This window comes from Onychostoma macrolepis, chromosome 24, assembly GCF_012432095.1.
Source record: "Onychostoma macrolepis isolate SWU-2019 chromosome 24, ASM1243209v1, whole genome shotgun sequence".
Classification (NCBI taxonomy): Eukaryota; Metazoa; Chordata; class Actinopteri; order Cypriniformes; family Cyprinidae; genus Onychostoma; species Onychostoma macrolepis.
Window position 1 is genome coordinate 709,717 of NC_081178.1, and position 18,625 is coordinate 728,341.

Below are 18,625 nucleotides of genomic sequence, written 5' to 3' on the forward strand. Positions count from 1 at the left end.
AACCAGGTGGAGCTCTCACACACACCTGAGACTCCGAAACAGAAGCACTCGGTGCAGCCCTCAGGATTACTGTCCTGCAGGTTATAGAAACCCTGCTTACACAGATCACAGTTAGAGCCCATCACATTCACCTGCGGAGAGACGGAGAGATGAGGATCACAGCCCTGTACAGCCTCACACACAAAATAAAGAGTCAGAAAAATCTAACATGGTACAGTTTAATGAACCTTTATACAAAAATAAAAAGCTCCATCAGGCTTTTATGGCTCATATAGTCTGAAATAGTGAGAATATGGAGGGAAATCCGCTCAATTTTATTCTGAGCAAAAATATGCATTTGCTGCAGATGCTGACATTTATATGATGAAATTCTGCTGCTTGTGATGTAAATCACTGAGATCTTTCGAACACCTTTCTAAAATGATCTAAATATCAGCGGTAGCTCTATATCTCCAGTAATATGTTTTAGTAAGATAAGATAATGATCAAACATATAATGCAGTGCTGATGGAGAGATGAAGGAATAAACGCTCCTCAGAAGATCATTCCTCCGCTGAGGAACAGTGAAAGTAAAGCTCCTCAGAAGATCCTGATGATCAGATTTGAGTCGCTCTGATGTTTCTAGAAAGTGATTGATGGAGAATCAAGTAAAGCTGAGCTGCTTCAGTCCAGCAAGTGTTCATCTGGAGACATGACTGCAGTTATTCTGACGCTTACTTGATCAAAATCAGTCAAGATTTGACAGAAAAACACACGAGAAGCAGCCGCTGAAGCTGAACGCTTGTACAATTACACTAAAAGAGCTTTTACAGGATAAAACACTAAACTATCAATCAGACAACAGAAGACATGAGGAGATCGAGTGTGAAACAGGACAGTTTTGATCATTTAGAGCCTTAGAAATTCACATCCGTCACTCCTCTTGTTTTCTTGTTGTTTATTTACTTGCTGATGCAGTCTGTGAAATGATTGTGTGTGTGTGTGTGTGTGTGTGTGTGTTTCACAGTACCTTGCACACACACTCGCTGCAGGGGTCGATGTTGTGGCTTCCAGCCAGGTTACACTCGCAGCGAGTGCATTGTGGGAAATCCCTGAATCCGAACGCACAGCGGTCGCACTTCTCACCCGCAAAACCCTCCTTACACAAACACTGACCCACGGACAGACCTGCAAAACACACACACAACAGCATCAGCGCAAACAATGCTGCATTCAGAGACACTGCATCCAAACGAACAGAAGAAGCCATACTCCACCTGCGTCAGGGTTTGCGTGATTATCGTCTCTGATGCACACGGGACTCGCCGAACCTCTCGCGTCACACTGACACTCGACACACGGGTCATCAGCGTACGGAGACACCTGCGACACACACACACACACACGCCAAGACGCTTCACATTTACAGTGTTTGGATTAGGGCTGTCAAAAAATAAATAAATTAATTTCGAACATTTGTCGAATTTAAAATAAAAATCCACATTCGAATGCAAAATGTTGGGTTTGAATGTTAGGTGTGCGTCAGGCAGCTTTATCAGTGGAGCACGAGATGTGATGACGATGTAGGTGTCATTGCATTTTAATGTTTTTCATAGCTTATCCACTGGATGCGCGCTGCTACGTTGTTCATTCAAAATATTGCGGAAAAAGAGAACATCAGTGCGGAGAAGATGTTGTTTACGGCAAAACTGAAACCAAGCCGTTCACACAGAACTCATATTTATCACATTTTCTAGAGGGACATCTAACACTCTCGCACAAGAGAGCCGCATGTTCAGAAAATCATGTAAAATTAATATAAGTTCAACTTTTGAAAAACATATCTCGAGACTTTATAGCAGTTTCCCATCCCACTGCATCTCATGTTTTTAAATGAAAAGTACTCTTTGTGATTGTTTTTTTGGTCCTTTGTATTAAACTATATGTACATGCGTGATGCTGTTTTGTTTCTAATTGTTTAAACAACTTAATTAACTATATATATGGTTTATAAACAGTAATTTAAACATTATGCACTTTTTTCAAATATAGTCGTGTTATTTTATTGCTTTGAAGAAACGTGGATTAGTAATATTTTTCTCAATGCGCCTCTTGTGGCTTCAGGAGAGAAGCCAAAAGTCCCCAACTGAAATGATGCCTTTTAAATTCGAATATAATTCAAATATCGATCATATTCAAGTACAAAATTTGAATTTAGTTTTTCAGTCATTTTGACAGCCCTATTGAAGCCCTGTTCGAACATGAAGATGTTTGAAAACTCGTAATAGATAAACTACATTTTATCTTTTAATTTAAACATGCAAGTATAATTTATTTTTACTTTTTTATTTTATTTTTGCAATACAGTAACTGAATCGTACATATCATAATTACATATGTAAATAAAAATACAAAATATGCTTAAATTTATAATAAATAAATGCTATATAATATATAATATAATATTTTATCTTTTTATTTAAACATGAGTATATGTATTTTTTATTATTATTATTATGTTACACTAATTGAATCATACATATTATAATTACATATTTAAATAAAAATATAAAATATGTCTAAATAATAATAAATAAAACATAATAAATCATAAAAATATATTTTATTTAAATATGTAGGTGTAATATTTATTATATTTTTAAATAAACAAATAACTTGAAAAATAATTGATTAATAATAATTAAATTAAATTTTTTAACAAAAACTGATTGATATATTGATAAAACATTGATTCACTTAATTAATCAATTACTTCTTTTGTGATACCAGATGTTTTTATGACCTGTATGTTCTTCAATAAATACTTACAGAGGGGGATCTTTATATAGTACAGTTAGATTATTTTTATATTTTTAGTACTATTAAGTGTTATTATTTTAAGTCAAAGAGAGGCCCCACTGCTTTATGAGAAACAACAGAGACATTAACGAGATCTCATGTGATTTTTCTTTTCTCCTGCACGAGTTCATATGTTTTTCTGGCTATTTGTTTAATGTTTAATGTTACAGCCGTCATCTGTACAATCAGTCACACACACACACACACACACACACACACACCTGGTGTGGTCTGTAGTATCCGTCCGCACAGGTTTGGCAGTTCACTCCCGCTGTGTTCTGCGAGCAGTTCACACACACTCCTCCTCCCACAAACTGACCGTGTGTGTTCACACTCAGCCGCAGGTCCGCCACCGTCTGGTTGTAGTAACAGTCGTTGGCTTTGTTGTGACAGTTACATTCTGATCAACGAGACAGAAAACAGAGATCAAGAGGGTCGTGATCAGTTATAGATAAAAGTGTGTGTGTTTTTGTGCTTAAAATGATAGTTCACCCAAAAATTTTAATTCTGTCATTAATTACTCACACTCATGTCGTTCCAAACCCGTAAGACCTTTGTTCATCTTCAGAACACAGATTAAAATATTTCTGATGAAATCCGAGAGCTCTCTGACCCTCCACAGACAGCAAGGATCATAACACGATCAAGGTCCAGAAACGTAGCAAGGAGATCGATAAAATAGTCCATGTGACATCAGGGGTTCAACCGTAACTTTACGAAGCAACGAGAATACTTTTTGTGCGCAAAAGAAAACAAAAATAATGACTTTATTCAACAATTCTTCTCCTCCACATCACCCTATAGCGCCATTTTGGAGAGTATCAAATACGTAAACAACGTATGCTGTTCTGTGTCAGCTGCGTGATTTGTGTTCTGAAGATGAACGAAGGTCTTACAGGAACGACACGAGGGTGAGTAATTAATGACAGAATTTTCATTTTTGGGCGAACTATCCCTTTAAAAATAAAATAAACAATACATATTTACATAAAAAGATCAAATATACTTATACATGAATAAAAAATATATATATTTTATCTTTTTATTTAAATATGTAGATATAATATTTATTATATTTAACAAATTAATTAATGAAGTATTTTCTAATGAATTAATTCAATTATTAAATATATTATATATTAAATATTATATTATATATTACATATCATTTATGTCAATTTAAATTTCATGTTAAATAAAAATATACTTTTTTGTTTGTGTTGTTTTGAAGTAAGTGTTATTTTGTGTCTCACTCTCGCATGTGTTTCCGTCGGAAAGCGTTCCAGGTTGCCATGGCTCCTGATGGTATCCAGGGCAACACTCATTACAGCTCTCGCCACAAGTGTTGTGCTCACACACACACTGCAGCTTCTGTGCAGACAAAAGAGAGGAGAGAGTGAGACACACACACACACACACACACACACACACGGAGCTTCTGTGCAGACAAAAGAGGAGCGAGTGAGACACACAAATCCTCATACAGTGTTTATTTTAACCTACTGTATTGTATTTTATGCATAAAATAAATATCGCTTCATTCAAGTGATTGACATTTTTACGCTCAATTATAGTGAATTCATATAGGCGGGGCTTCAGTTCATATTTGATTGACAGCTTGAGTTCCAATGGGATGGTGTTGGTTGTCAGTTACCTTGGTAACAGGGTCCCAGGGGCAGCTCTGGGCGTGGCCATAACAGATACACATCCCGCCCACCGAGATGTCCTTGATGGAGTAATAATACTGCAAATCAGAGCAGGACAAAGTTAGTCTATCACTTCAACTATTACTCCATTAACAAAAGAGTACCATGTCTTGAAGTACCTTTTAAAAATAATGTTATATGTATATTTAATATGAATATTAAAAAAAACGTAATATTTAAAAATGATATAATTTATATAATTATTTTAAAGTGGTGCTCCGTACCCGCCGGGTGACGATGGGGTCCACCTCTTTGGGGTCGCGGTAGCTGAGGGTCATGAGGTCGGCGTTGAGCGTTCGGATTCTCTGCAGACGCAGGCGGATGAAGCGAGCGGAGGTGAACTCCAGCAGCTCTGGGGTCAGGTCATCTGCGCTCGGACGGCCGTTTATGAGAGACGTGTGGATCTGAGGAGAGACGGGACACTTTCACACCTCCGCTCGTCCCAGGAAAGGGTTTCATTTGCTCTTTTAACTAGTGCAAGTCTTCGTTTTACTGTTTATTCAACAGTCCAGTTTGATCTTAATGACCTCTAGATGTGATACATTTGTTTCAGACTGTGTCACTTGCATCTATTGTGTCAAAATGAATGCATCACCCAATAAATGATACAAACTCTTCCCAGCATTCTGACATCATAAAAATCATGCGAAGATGACATTATCTGAGCTGTGTCACACTATACCTGATCCAGATGTGACCCAGGGCTATTATTGTTAACTAAAACCATAAAAAAACATTTGTGTTACTTGAAATAAAATAAACATTAAATATTAGTTATTTTATTTCAGCTAATTACCAAAGCAACATTTCTCATTTTCATTTAGTTTGAAGTTGAAGTATTTAAATAACTAAAACTGAGAAAAAAAACTACACACATATTTATAAAAAAAAGAAAAGAAGAAAAATACATACAAAAACTTGATAAAATTACTAAAACTCAAAAAAAAATGGAAACATAAAAAATGAACTAATTCTACAAATTATTTAAAACTATAATAGTATATCAATGATGAAATGACCCTGCATATCATAAAAATGACAAATGACAAACAAATCCAGCGCTATTACTGGGCTAAAAAAATGAAATAAAAGATACTTAAAATAAAATAAAATAATTAAAAACTAAAAAACAAAAATGCAACAAAATTACTAAAATGCAAAAAAAAAAAACTACTTAATTTTCATAGAAACTATATGGAAATATTGATATTAAGAAATTAATAAAAATGACAAAACAACAAAACTACAAAATATTTAAGTAAAATTAAAATAAAAACGGAAAACAAAAACTAGTGAAAAATATTAATAAAAACTAGACATTTCAAAAAAAAAAAAAAAAAAACTAAAACTAATACAATTACAAAAACAACGAGATTACCAAAACTTTAACTAAAAATAAAATGAAAATGTAAAAAAAAAAAATTTATAATTTAAATATGAATAAAAACTAGCATCAATGATACTGTGACCCAGCGTGATGCAGGGCTATTACTGGGCTAAAAAAAGTTACTTAAAATAAAATTAAATAATTAAAAACTAAAAAACAAAAATGCAACAAAAGTACTAAAATTCTAAAATAAAACTACTTAATTTTCATGGAAACTATATGGAAATATTGATAAGAAATTAATAAAAATGACAAAACACAACAAAACCACTAAATATTTAAGTAAAATTAAAATGGAAAACATAAAAACTAGTGAAAAATATTAGACATTTTTAAAAAACAAAACTAATACAAAAACTACCAAACTAAACTTAAATCACATGAAAAAAAGTAACAATGGAAATATGAATAAAAACTAGCATAAATGATACTGCGACCCAGTGTGACCCGTTACCCATCATGCACTGCTCACCTCGCCGTGCTCCAGCGGCACCAGGCGTGAGTAGTAGGATGTGCAGATGACCTCGTCGTCTCTCTTGTAGGTGGGCGGCCCGAGGCGGGGCGTGATGTTGTATCGGGTCAGACACTCGGTGTCGCTGATGGCGTAGTACTGCCACGGCTGGAAGTCCACTCCGTCCAGAGAACGCTCCAGAATCCAGTTCCCGGGCCGCGGAGAGTTCGCCGCTTTGATGATGATGTAAGCCACCTGGAAGACCTGCAGGACGAGGAACGTTTGAGGCCAGGGTTAATATATCGTTAACTTAAAAGCTTAAAAGAGTTGGTATCACTAGCTGATTTTAAATGTATTTTAAAGTATCTAGTTTCAGAGTCATTTTATTGTAAATGTTTTGAGTGACTTGTGTATATTTCAGTATATGTAAACTAATGTATTCTATTTTATGTGTAACTAAATGTGCTGCCTATCTTGGCCAGGAACCTCTTGTGAAAGAGATTGTAAATGTCAAGAGTTTAATTTCCTGATTATTTAAAGGTTAAAAAAAAATTAAATAAATAAATAAATGTAAAAAAAAACATTTTCGCTGCTCAAAAAAAAAAAATGAACTGAAATAAAAATGTTTACTTTTTTTATTTCAGCCAGCGGCCAAAACAATATTTCTAATTTTCAGTTAGTTTAACTCAGTGCTAAAATAACTAAAACTGAGATAAAAAATATTTATAACAACTTTAAAGACAAAAAAGAAAACACTAATAAAACATGACAAAAACAAAACAAAATTACTAAAACAGAATATATAAATAATTCAAAATATAATTTAAAACTATATAGAAAAAAATTATACAAATGATAAAACACAACATTAAAAAATTTACATGAATATGGAAAATATAAAAATTAAAACTAATTCAAAATATTGATAAAAACTATATGGACATACTGTATTTGTAAAAAAAAAAAAAAAATACAAATGACAAAACACACAACAAAATAACTAAAACTTTAATTAAAATAGAAATGAAAAATATAAAAAATAAAACCTAATACTAATAAAACTAATAAAAACTTTGTTTATAAAAAACGAATAAAAATATTAATAAAAACTATATAGATATTTGTAAAAAAAAAAAAAAAAAAAAGATAATTAAAATAACTAAATTACTAATATTTTTACTAAAATGAAAATAATAAAACTATAACAGTATCTCAAATTTAATATCTGTTGTGTTCCTTTCAAGATTCTTTATTACTGTCACTATACTACAAGTACAGCGAAATTAGAGCAATCCGTACAGTGCAATCACACATAAATTAGTGCAAGCTAAACATCTAATTTAAAAAAACAACAACAACAAGTAGCAGCAAAACGAACAGTCAGATATTTCACAGAAATATTGCACGGTGAGCAGAAAGTGCTGCATGATATTGCACAATAAAAGAGCAACAGAATATACGCACAACACAAACTGAATAATATAAGATGTAAACTTATACTAATAGAATAAACAGACACACCCAGAGGTATACAGACGGGGTTGTTAACCTGTGTCAGACGAGATATAAGATGCCCCATCAGGTTGTGTGTGTGTGTGTGTGTGTGTGTGTGTATGCTGACAGCGCTGGGGTAAAAGCTGTTCTTCAGTCTATTGGCCGTGACTTAATGGACCTAACATGTTTAGGGCAGCAATTCAAACAAATGATGTCCAGGATGGAAGGGATCCTTTAAAATGTTTGCTGTGCAGTGTAAAGTTTTAAAGAAGGCAGAGGACAGCGAATGATTTTTTGTGCTGAAATTATCACCCACTGGAGAGCTTTCTTGTCTGCCGCTGAGCTGCTGGCGTACCATGTAGAGATGCAGTAAGTTTCAATGGCGCAGCCACAGAAGGACACTAGCAGCTGCTCTTGTGTCCTTTGGGCTGAAGGACACTCGTGACTTTCTTTCCTGTCGTCTCAGACAGATTCAGCCGAACATTTACCATCTAATGACCCTCAGTCTGAGTAAGGACTCTGAAATATATGACCTTGGAGCACAAAACCAGTCATAAGGGTTGAAATTGAGATTTATACATAAATAAGCTTTCCATTGATGTATGGTTTGTTATGATCGGACAATATTTGAATATCTGGAATCTGAGGGTGCAAAAAAAAAAATCAAAATATTGAGAAAATCACCTTTAAAGTTGTTCAAATGAAGTTCTTAGCAATGCATATTACTAATCAAAAATGAAGTTTTGATATATTTACGGTAGGAAATTTACAAAATATCTTCATGGAACATGATCTTAATATCCTAATGATTTTTGGCATAAAAGAAAAATGTATAATTTTGACCCATACAATGTATTGTTGGCTATTGCTACAAATATAGCTGTGCTGCTTATGACTGCTTCTGTGCTGCAGGGTCACATATCATCCGTCTCTCTCGCTGTCAGACGAAACATGTTCTGGCAGGCGTTCTGAAGGAGAAACTTTCCTGATCATGTGTTTCAGACGAGGATGAGCTTCTTTTAACTCGATTCTCACTCGATCTTTCTAGACAAGCACTGGGTTTGATACACTTCTCACAGCAGGACCGTTTCCCGCACCGTACACTCCTCCTAGTGACTGACTGCATTTAAATGATTCGCTTAAATTACTAACTGAAATGTAAGAGAGAAAAAAAACATGCTTTGGCAGAAAATTATAAGATAAAATCGTCAAATTATGACATACTAAATCGAAATTATGCTAAAAAGTCATAGTAAGTCGAAATTATGACAAACCCAATTATGAGATAAAAATGTCAACTTTTTATCTCATAATCGAGTTTTGGTCATAATTATGATGACTTTAAAAGTCAAAATTTAAAAGTCAAAAAAACAATTTAAATTGACAAGTAACTATGATAGAAAGTCAAAATTATGAGATAAATAGTCTTTGCTGACTTGATGACTTTCATCTCATAGTTATTTTTTATTTTTTTATTTAACCTTTATTTAACCAGGAAAAGTCCCATTGAGTTACAATAACTCTTCTCCCAGGGAGTCCTGGCCAAGATAGGCGGCACAAAGTTTCAAAGAAAGAAAACATTAAAAAGACAGGACAAAAATCAAATAAAATGTTCATACTACACAACAAATCGCTATACATAGACTATACATATACAAACAAAACATTATGTTTAACTTAAGTAAATACAAGCATATAATTTAAAGGGTACCTAGTTTAAAAACAATTACAACGTTCAGTCAGAGTTGACTTTAAAAGGTTTTTAAAAATATGAATAGATGGAAGTGATTCTAGTTTTAAGGTGTTTTGGAGTTCATTCCAAACATTTGGTGCATATGATGAAAAGCTTTTTTCCAAATTCTGTTTTTGTTGATGGAATAATTAATAATAATTTTTTTGACAACCTTGTTCTGTAAACACTGTTTTGGTAAGTAAGTAAATTTGAAATGTAAATGGGTAATTTACCCATTAGTGCTTTGGCAATAAAAATCAATAAATGAAGTTTCCTTCTGAGAGAGAGGGAGGGCCATTTTACAGTTTCATACAGAGTGCAGTGATGAGTCCTAGCTGTTGCATCTGTAATGAAACGTAAGGCAGAGTGATATAATACATCTAATTTTTTTAATAAAAATAAGGTAGAGTGCATATAAATTAAATCACCGTAATCCAAAACTGTTAAGAATGAACCCTGCACCAACCTTTTCCTTGCTGAATAAGGAAAACACCTCTTTAATCTAAAATAAAAACCTAACTTAGGTCTGAGTTTTTTTAAAAGGCTTTCAATATGGACCCCAAAAGACAATTTATCATCAATCCAAATACCTAGGTATTTGTAAGAAGTCACTCTCTCTATTGGAGTACCACTTTGTGTTAAAATAGTGAAATCCATAGGAGAGTGTGAACGTGTAAAGACCATAAATTTAGTTTTTTAGCATTTAATACAAATGATAAAACACAACATTAAAAATTTACATGAATATGGAAAATATAAAATTAAAACTAATTCAAAATATAATTTAAAACTATATAGAAAAAATTATACAAATGATAAAACACAACATTAAAAATTTACATGAATATGGAAAATATAAAATTAAAACTAATTCAAAATATTGATAAAAACTATATAGAAAAAATTATACAAATGATAAAACACAACATTAAAAATTTACATGAATATGGAAAATATAAAATTAAAACTAATTCAAAATATAATTTAAAACTATATAGAAAAAATTATACAAATGATAAAACACAACATTAAAAATTTACATGAATATGGAAAATATAAAATTAAAACTAATTCAAAATATTGATAAAAACTATATAGAAAAAATTATACAAATGATAAAACACAACATTAAAAATTTACATGAATATGGAAAATATAAAATTAAAACTAATTCAAAATATTGATAAAAACTATATAGAAAAAATTATACAAATGATAAAACACAACATTAAAAATTTACATGAATATGGAAAATATAAAATTAAAACTAATTCAAAATATTGATAAAAACTATATAGAAAAAATTATACAAATGATAAAACACAACATTAAAAATTTACATGAATATGGAAAATATAAAATTAAAACTAATTCAAAATATAATTTAAAACTATATAGAAAAAATTATACAAATGATAAAACACAACATTAAAAATTTACATGAATATGGAAAATATAAAATTAAAACTAATTCAAAATATAATTTAAAACTATATAGAAAAAATTATACAAATGATAAAACACAACATTAAAAATTTACATGAATATGGAAAATATAAAATTAAAACTAATTCAAAATATTGATAAAAACTATATAGAAAAAATTATACAAATGATAAAACACAACATTAAAAATTTACATGAATATGGAAAATATAAAATTAAAACTAATTCAAAATATAATTTAAAACTATATAGAAAAAATTATACAAATGATAAAACACAACATTAAAAATTTACATGAATATGGAAAATATAAAATTAAAACTAATTCAAAATATAATTTAAAACTATATAGAAAAAATTATACAAATGATAAAACACAACATTAAAAATTTACATGAATATGGAAAATATAAAATTAAAACTAATTCAAAATATAATTTAAAACTATATAGAAAAAATTATACAAATGATAAAACACAACATTAAAAATTTACATGAATATGGAAAATATAAAATTAAAACTAATTCAAAATATTGATAAAAACTATATAGAAAAAATTATACAAATGATAAAACACAACATTAAAAATTTACATGAATATGGAAAATATAAAATTAAAACTAATTCAAAATATAATTTAAAACTATATAGAAAAAATTATACAAATGATAAAACACAACATTAAAAATTTACATGAATATGGAAAATATAAAATTAAAACTAATTCAAAATATAATTTAAAACTATATAGAAAAAATTATACAAATGATAAAACACAACATTAAAAATTTACATGAATATGGAAAATATAAAATTAAAACTAATTCAAAATATAATTTAAAACTATATAGAAAAAATTATACAAATGATAAAACACAACATTAAAAATTTACATGAATATGGAAAATATAAAATTAAAACTAATTCAAAATATTGATAAAAACTATATAGAAAAAATTATACAAATGATAAAACACAACATTAAAAATTTACATGAATAAGGAAAACACCTCTTTAATCTAAAATAAAACCTAACTTAGGTCTGAGTTTTTTAAAAGGCTTTCAATATGGACCCCAAAAGACAATTTATCATCAATCCAAATACCTAGGTATTTGTGAAGTCACTCTCTCTATTGGAGTACCACTTTGTGTTAAAATAGTGAAATCCATAGGAGAGTGTGAACGTGTAAAGACCATAAATTTAGTTTTTAGCATTTAATACCAATTTTAATCCTATCAGAGATTTTTGTACCTGATTAAAGGCAGATTGTAAATGATAAATTGCTTCCTTCAATGATGTAGCAGAGGTGTACAAAATAGTGTCATCTGCGAAGAAATGAGCCTTTGTTTGATTCAGATGTTCACCTAAATTATTTATATAAATAGAAAATAAAATAGGACCCAAAACTGATCCTTGGGGAACACCCATTTTACTTCTAGCAATGATGAGGTACAGTTATCTAATGTCACACACTGAGTTCTACCACTCAGGTAATCATAAAACCAGTTAAGCACAGTGCTACTAAAACCTATGTTTTGCAATCTTTGCAGAAGGAGATTATGGTCAACGGTATCAAATGCTTTAGATAAGTCAATGAATAGGGCAGCACAAGACTTTTTGCCATCTAAAGCATTAACAATATCATTTGTAACAGAGGTTACAGCCGTAATTGTACTGTGTCCTTTCCGGAAACCAGACTGAGTGGAACTTAAAATACAGTTATCAGCTAAAAAATGTTTGAGTTGCTCATTTATAAGAGACTCCAATAGTTTAGACAAGACAGATAATCTGGAAATTGGCCGATAATTATCTAAGGCCGACGGGTCTCCATTTTTAAAAAGTGGGAGGACAAATGCAGATTTCCATGATTTTGGGATAGAACCACTGTATAAACTAAGATTAAAAATGGAAGTGATGGGTTTAGCAATCAAATGTGCAGCAGTTTTGAGAAAAAATGGCTCAATCTGGTCTGGCCCAGCAGACTTTTTACAGTCCAGGCCCAACAGAGCATTTTGCACTTCAGAGACAGATATTAAAGTAAAGTTAAAATTATTTAAATTTACATTAGACAAGTTTGTGATAGAAGTTACACTATCTGTGGGGTTGGTTGGGAGTGTTGACTGAGCATCTATTCCTGCATTAATAAAATGCTTGTTGAATGTATCTACTATATTTTGTTTACCCCTTACTTCACCCTGACTTGCTATCATAACTTCTGGGATAGTTGGAGGAGGTACGTCTCCCGAAGAAGATTTAATTACTTTCCAAAAACGTTTGGGATCATTTAGGTTTTCATTTAATAAATTCAGATAATATTCACTTTTTGTACTTTTAATTAGTCTTGTGCATTTGTTTCTTAATACCTTATAATTTACCCAGCATTTATCATTATTATTTACTTTTGCTTTAATCCATGCTTTATTCCGTTCTCTAATAGCTGTTGCTATAGAGTCATTAAACCAAGGATTGTCTCTACCCCTCACTCTGTATCTTCTAATAGGAGCATGTCTTTGAACTATGGCTAAAAAGTTCTTTTAAAATAATTCCAGGCTAGCTCAACATCATCCATATCACAGACTAAGTTTAAATCACTCTGATAGATTTCGTGAAGAAAAGCTTGCTCATTAAAACATTTATAATTTCGTTTAAAAATATACCGTGGCTTAGTTTTAGTCAATTTGCAGTTTCTAACACACACAACCATACAATGATCACTGATATCATTACAGAAAACTCCAGTAGCTGAATACTTATGTGGAGCATTAGACAGAATTACGTCAATTAATGTCGATTTGTCCATTTTGTGTGATTTAGACGTGTAGGTGACTGTACTAGTTGCGTCAAATGTAAAGCATCACATATGTCTCTTAATGCTGATGAAGGTGATAGCCAGTCCCAATTCAGATCTCCTAGAAGAATATACTCATTGGACAGTTTATGCAAAAGTCAGACAGTAAAGCAGTTGCTCCAGCTGCAGCCGAAGGTGGGCGGTAACATCCTACCACAGTCAGAAAAGCGCCATTGGGGAGATTTAATTTAATGGCACATAATTCAAAGAATTTTGGCTTTGTTATTGATTCAATGGAACAACATTCCAACGATGCCTTAACATACACAGCTACTCCCCTCCTTTACCCATACGATCCGTCCTGAAGAGATTATACCCTTCGATATGAATCATATTGCTCGTGATTGATGGTTTGAGCCATGTTTCTGACAAGACGATTACGTCACTTTCTGTCAGTTTAGCCCACAGACGAATAGCATCGATTTTATTAATCAGGCTGCGTCGTTGACATGAATAAAACGCAAACCACTGCTATCTTTTAAATCGTCAGGGCTCAGAAGTTCAAGCAGTTTTGGGCCTGGGTTTGGATGGACATTACCTGAAAGGAACAGGAGTAGAATAATCCAAACTGATCTTGCCGGGCGACTGTTGCCGACTCGATGATGACGCCTGCAGTTGTTAAACTGGAACCGCCGTACTTCTGCCCAATTGTAAAGTCCATAGCCATGCAGGGTGCAGACCGATGAAGCCATGAGGACTGATGTAAAGCCATCGGCATCAAACAGCATAGTCACAGAATTTGGGAGAACAATCCGGGAAGAAGCAAACAATCCATCGCCAGATGATCCCAGAGTATTTACAGTCCGTGAGCTCAGCACATAAGCGAGCACTGCGAGCAGCAGGTAAACTGGTAGCCTCATATTGTTGTTGTAGCCAGACCAGCTTATTTTCGTTGATAAAATGCGCTATATTATTGTTTACGATAAAGTTTGTAAACACAGTTCTGAGACACAGGATGAAAATTTTCCAAATCAGGTAACCCGTTTAGCAAAAAAACATAAACACAGGGAAATTACACAGACAAACGTGTAAACACTGGCGCCGCCATCTTGGGTTGGGTTATGATTAGGATGACAATATAGGATTATAATTCTGATCACAATTTTGAGTTAGTATCTCATAATCTAACTTATGTAAATTTTGACTTTTAAAGTCAGTTTCGGTTTAGTACATAGTTTAGTCCTTAGTATGTCATAATTTCGAGTTATGTCATAATTTGGAGTTTTTAAGTCCATTCCGGCTTAGTATGTCAATTTCAACTTATCTCATAATTATGATTTAGTATGTCATACTTAGACATTTTTTCAAATCAGCTCCAAATTTTGACTTTTAATGTCACAATTATGACTTACGAAAGCATGAATTTTTTCGTGGTGGAACTTCCATAGGAAATTAAACTAATGCTGAAATTTAAAAAGAAAACTATTTCCAAAAATGTTCTTACTAAAAATGAAAATAAATATAAACACTAAAATAAAAATAAATAAACAAAGTATGTGCATCATGATTGTCTCTTCTGGTGGTCTTTTCTAACCCTGATGTGTGTGTTTGTCTGTGTTTACTGGATGCTTAGCAATGTACAGATGAGGACGCACACAAACACACATCTCTGAATGTAATGACAGAGTTCATCTTCATGCATTTGATCTGCGTTCAAGAGATTTCCGGAATCCCAGCAATGAAGAGCGAGTGAAGACACCAGCGGATCACAGGCTGATGTTCACTGAAGATCAGAGCAGCATTCACCGACACGCTGAAGTACTTTCACACAGCTGTGATAATCACAGGTTACACCACTGCAGAATTATGGGATGGTTGCTAGAGAAAACAACAACAACTGCTGGATTTTAATAAGGGCAGAAGTTGATCTCTATGTTGATTTCTTGATTAAGGTTTACAGTCAACATGAAATTGTTCGCTAATCATTTACCTACATAATGTGGCATATTTATGAGTGCAACAGGATGTACTGTACAATGAGAGAAATCTTATTTTATTATCATTCAGACACTATTACAGTTTTTGTCATTTTAAATCAGACATTCATTTTATTTTTAGTTAAGTTTTAGTATTTAATTTTAGTTAAATGAAAATGAGAAATGTCACTTTGGCATCTAGTTGAAATAAAAAGTGTTTCTTTTTTTTATACATTTTATTATTTTAGTTAACATTTACTTTAAAAATCTTATTTTATTATCATTCAGACACTATTATAGTTTTTGTCATTTTAAATCAGTCATTCGTTTTAATTTTAGTTAAGTTTTAGCATGTTATTTTATTTTAGTTAAATTAAATGAAAATGAGAAATGTCACTTTGGCATCTAGTTGAAATTAAAAAAAAAAAAGAGTTAAATTTTTTATATTTTATTATTTTAGTTAACATATACTTTATTTCAAGTGATGAAAATGCTTTTATGGTTTTAGTCAACTATTATAACCCTGGTACTTCAAGTAAATATATTATGTCAAAGGGGCTCGACTGACTAAACGTTGGGGAATCGCTGATATTAAAAAAAAAAAAAAAATTTGATTCCAAATTACTCTTTTAAAAAGTACCACATGTACTCTTTGAGAAGAGTTTTTCGCTCAAACATGTTCAGAGAATTTTCAGTTCATTTTAATGCTTTATCATGAGTCCAAACTTCACATTAGACAAAATAATCATGGTTTTCTGTGACATCAGTTCCTGAAAAAAATAACACAATGTGTCGTCTGGACAAACTCAAGGGCATCTGGATAATTCAAACAGCAACAGACTGAATGACTTTCAGATAAATCACATCATTCCTACTCCTTGTTACTATATGTGAGCAGTGCAAAAACAAAATGAGTGTGAATGCACAAGGTCTAATTTTGAGCTACAGGCAAAAGAAGTGAAAAATGTCACATTTCATTAAGCCCTCGTCTAGTGACCCCGATGCTCCAGATAGTAATTAAACATCTAAAATCATCTTTAATTGTACGTTTTCTGAGAGGAGAACCTTTTCTCTGCTCACTTCTGGACGACCGCTGCTGCTTCTCACAAAAAGTTGTAGTTTTATTGTTGCAAAGTGCAGCATTCCAGCTTTGTAAATATTCATATTGAATTCTCCATGACATGAAACCAGTGAAATATGATTTTCAAACCCATGCAGATGAAAACAAAACGAACACGCTGACATTTGCAAAGAGTGTACATAAGACGCGCCTCTCCATATAAAGCACATTATTGCGAAATATGTATTGGCGGGATTCATATTTATATTCTATATAAATTTATTTAATATATAAACATTATACATTTTTCTTTCACTTTTTTAACGTTAGTTAGTGTGTAATGTTGCTGTTTGAGCATAAACAACATCTGCAAAGTTCGAGATATCGTCTTATCTTCTTATAACAGCGTATCTAAAAGTATGAGACAACAACAAACTAACATACCATTAAGAGCCGTGCTTGCACAGGTTCTGCGGATCCTCTTCACTAATATCCTCTGCATCTCAATCGGGCTCAAACTAATAAGCAATATTGACGACGCCATTGTTTACAATACAACCGGAGCACATGCTGCTGAGCTGAGGGCCGGGACGTTCAGACGCGCACTAGAGGCGGTTTAGCCAATCACAACACACTGAGCCAGCTAACCAATCAGAGCCCATCGCGTATTTCTGAGGGAGGGGCTTCATAAAACCAGGAAATAATCGGGGTGTTTATCAGAGAAGGGACAGAGCGGTATAAAGGTAAATTATGTGAAAAATAATGCATTTTTTTAAAAACGAAGCATGAACACATGTTAGACTGCATCCCATAAACACAATCAAGCCTAGAAAAAAAAAACAGTCAACCACCCCTTTAAATATATTCATGCATGTGTTTTTGTTTATATATTCAGAATAAATATACACAGTACACATGTATATTATGTGAGCAAAAACTTTTATTTTGGATGCGATTAATCGCGATCAATCGTTTGACAGCACTAGTGTTGTCACGGTACCAAAATTTCAGTATTCGGTACCGATACCAGTGATAATCCACGGTTCTCGGTACCACTTTCGGTATCACATGCTAATTAAAAAACACACTATTTTTAATAATAAAGTCAAACAAAAATAAAATGTACAAAAATCAATGCCATTCTTTACACTTATTTAAATAAGTTTTTCCGCAAGTAATAAAAGTATGAAAAACAGTAAACAGTAAAGTTTCACCCAAATTTAATTTCTCTTTTAATTAATGAAATTTAAACACATTTAATTTTTTTGGTAATTAAAGGGGATCTACTATTAAAATTAAAATATGGAAGAAATATTGTGTGATTTATTTCTTTAAAAATAAATATGAATTTTTTTCAACAGTAGTAATAGTAGGCTATCAAATACATTCTACTAAATAATAGTAATATATTTCTGGCACAATGTCTTTAAGATAAACTTTTATTTTGACGGGTTGCCATGAATACCTTTATTTCTGTGTGTAGCTATATGATATGACGCTGATTTTACTCAATGAAACGGTAAAATGCTCGTGAAGTGACTCTCAGAGCAGTTCTGTAGATGTTGTTTATGTATTTATGTCCTCATTGAGACGGCAGATGCTGAAATCACCGCAAGCGTTGCGCGCTTCAGTGTATGTAGTAAAACAATTTTTTTTTAAAACACGCGTCTCTGCCATTCATTCACACAGAGACTCGCAGAACATGCGGGATTCATATCTGAATCGACTTTTGCGGCTTAATATTT

The 18,625-nt window shown here is 32.1% G+C and overlaps 1 protein-coding gene across 1 annotated transcript in view; it reads right to left on the bottom strand.

The window, feature by feature from the left end:
* Positions 1–18,625, bottom strand: part of lama1 (laminin, alpha 1) — an 80,900-nt gene that overhangs the window by 49,778 nt on the left and 12,497 nt on the right. The window contains exons 4-11 of the mRNA XM_058766072.1: positions 6,404–6,646; positions 4,769–4,948; positions 4,493–4,582; positions 4,092–4,209; positions 3,060–3,238; positions 1,257–1,362; positions 1,010–1,167; positions 1–131 (exon numbers count right to left, since the gene is read on the bottom strand). The exon at positions 1–131 is cut by the window's left edge and continues 10 nt beyond it. Coding sequence (XP_058622055.1) covers positions 1–131; positions 1,010–1,167; positions 1,257–1,362; positions 3,060–3,238; positions 4,092–4,209; positions 4,493–4,582; positions 4,769–4,948; positions 6,404–6,646 — 1,205 coding nt within the window. The remainder of the gene's footprint in view (positions 132–1,009; positions 1,168–1,256; positions 1,363–3,059; positions 3,239–4,091; positions 4,210–4,492; positions 4,583–4,768; positions 4,949–6,403; positions 6,647–18,625) is intronic.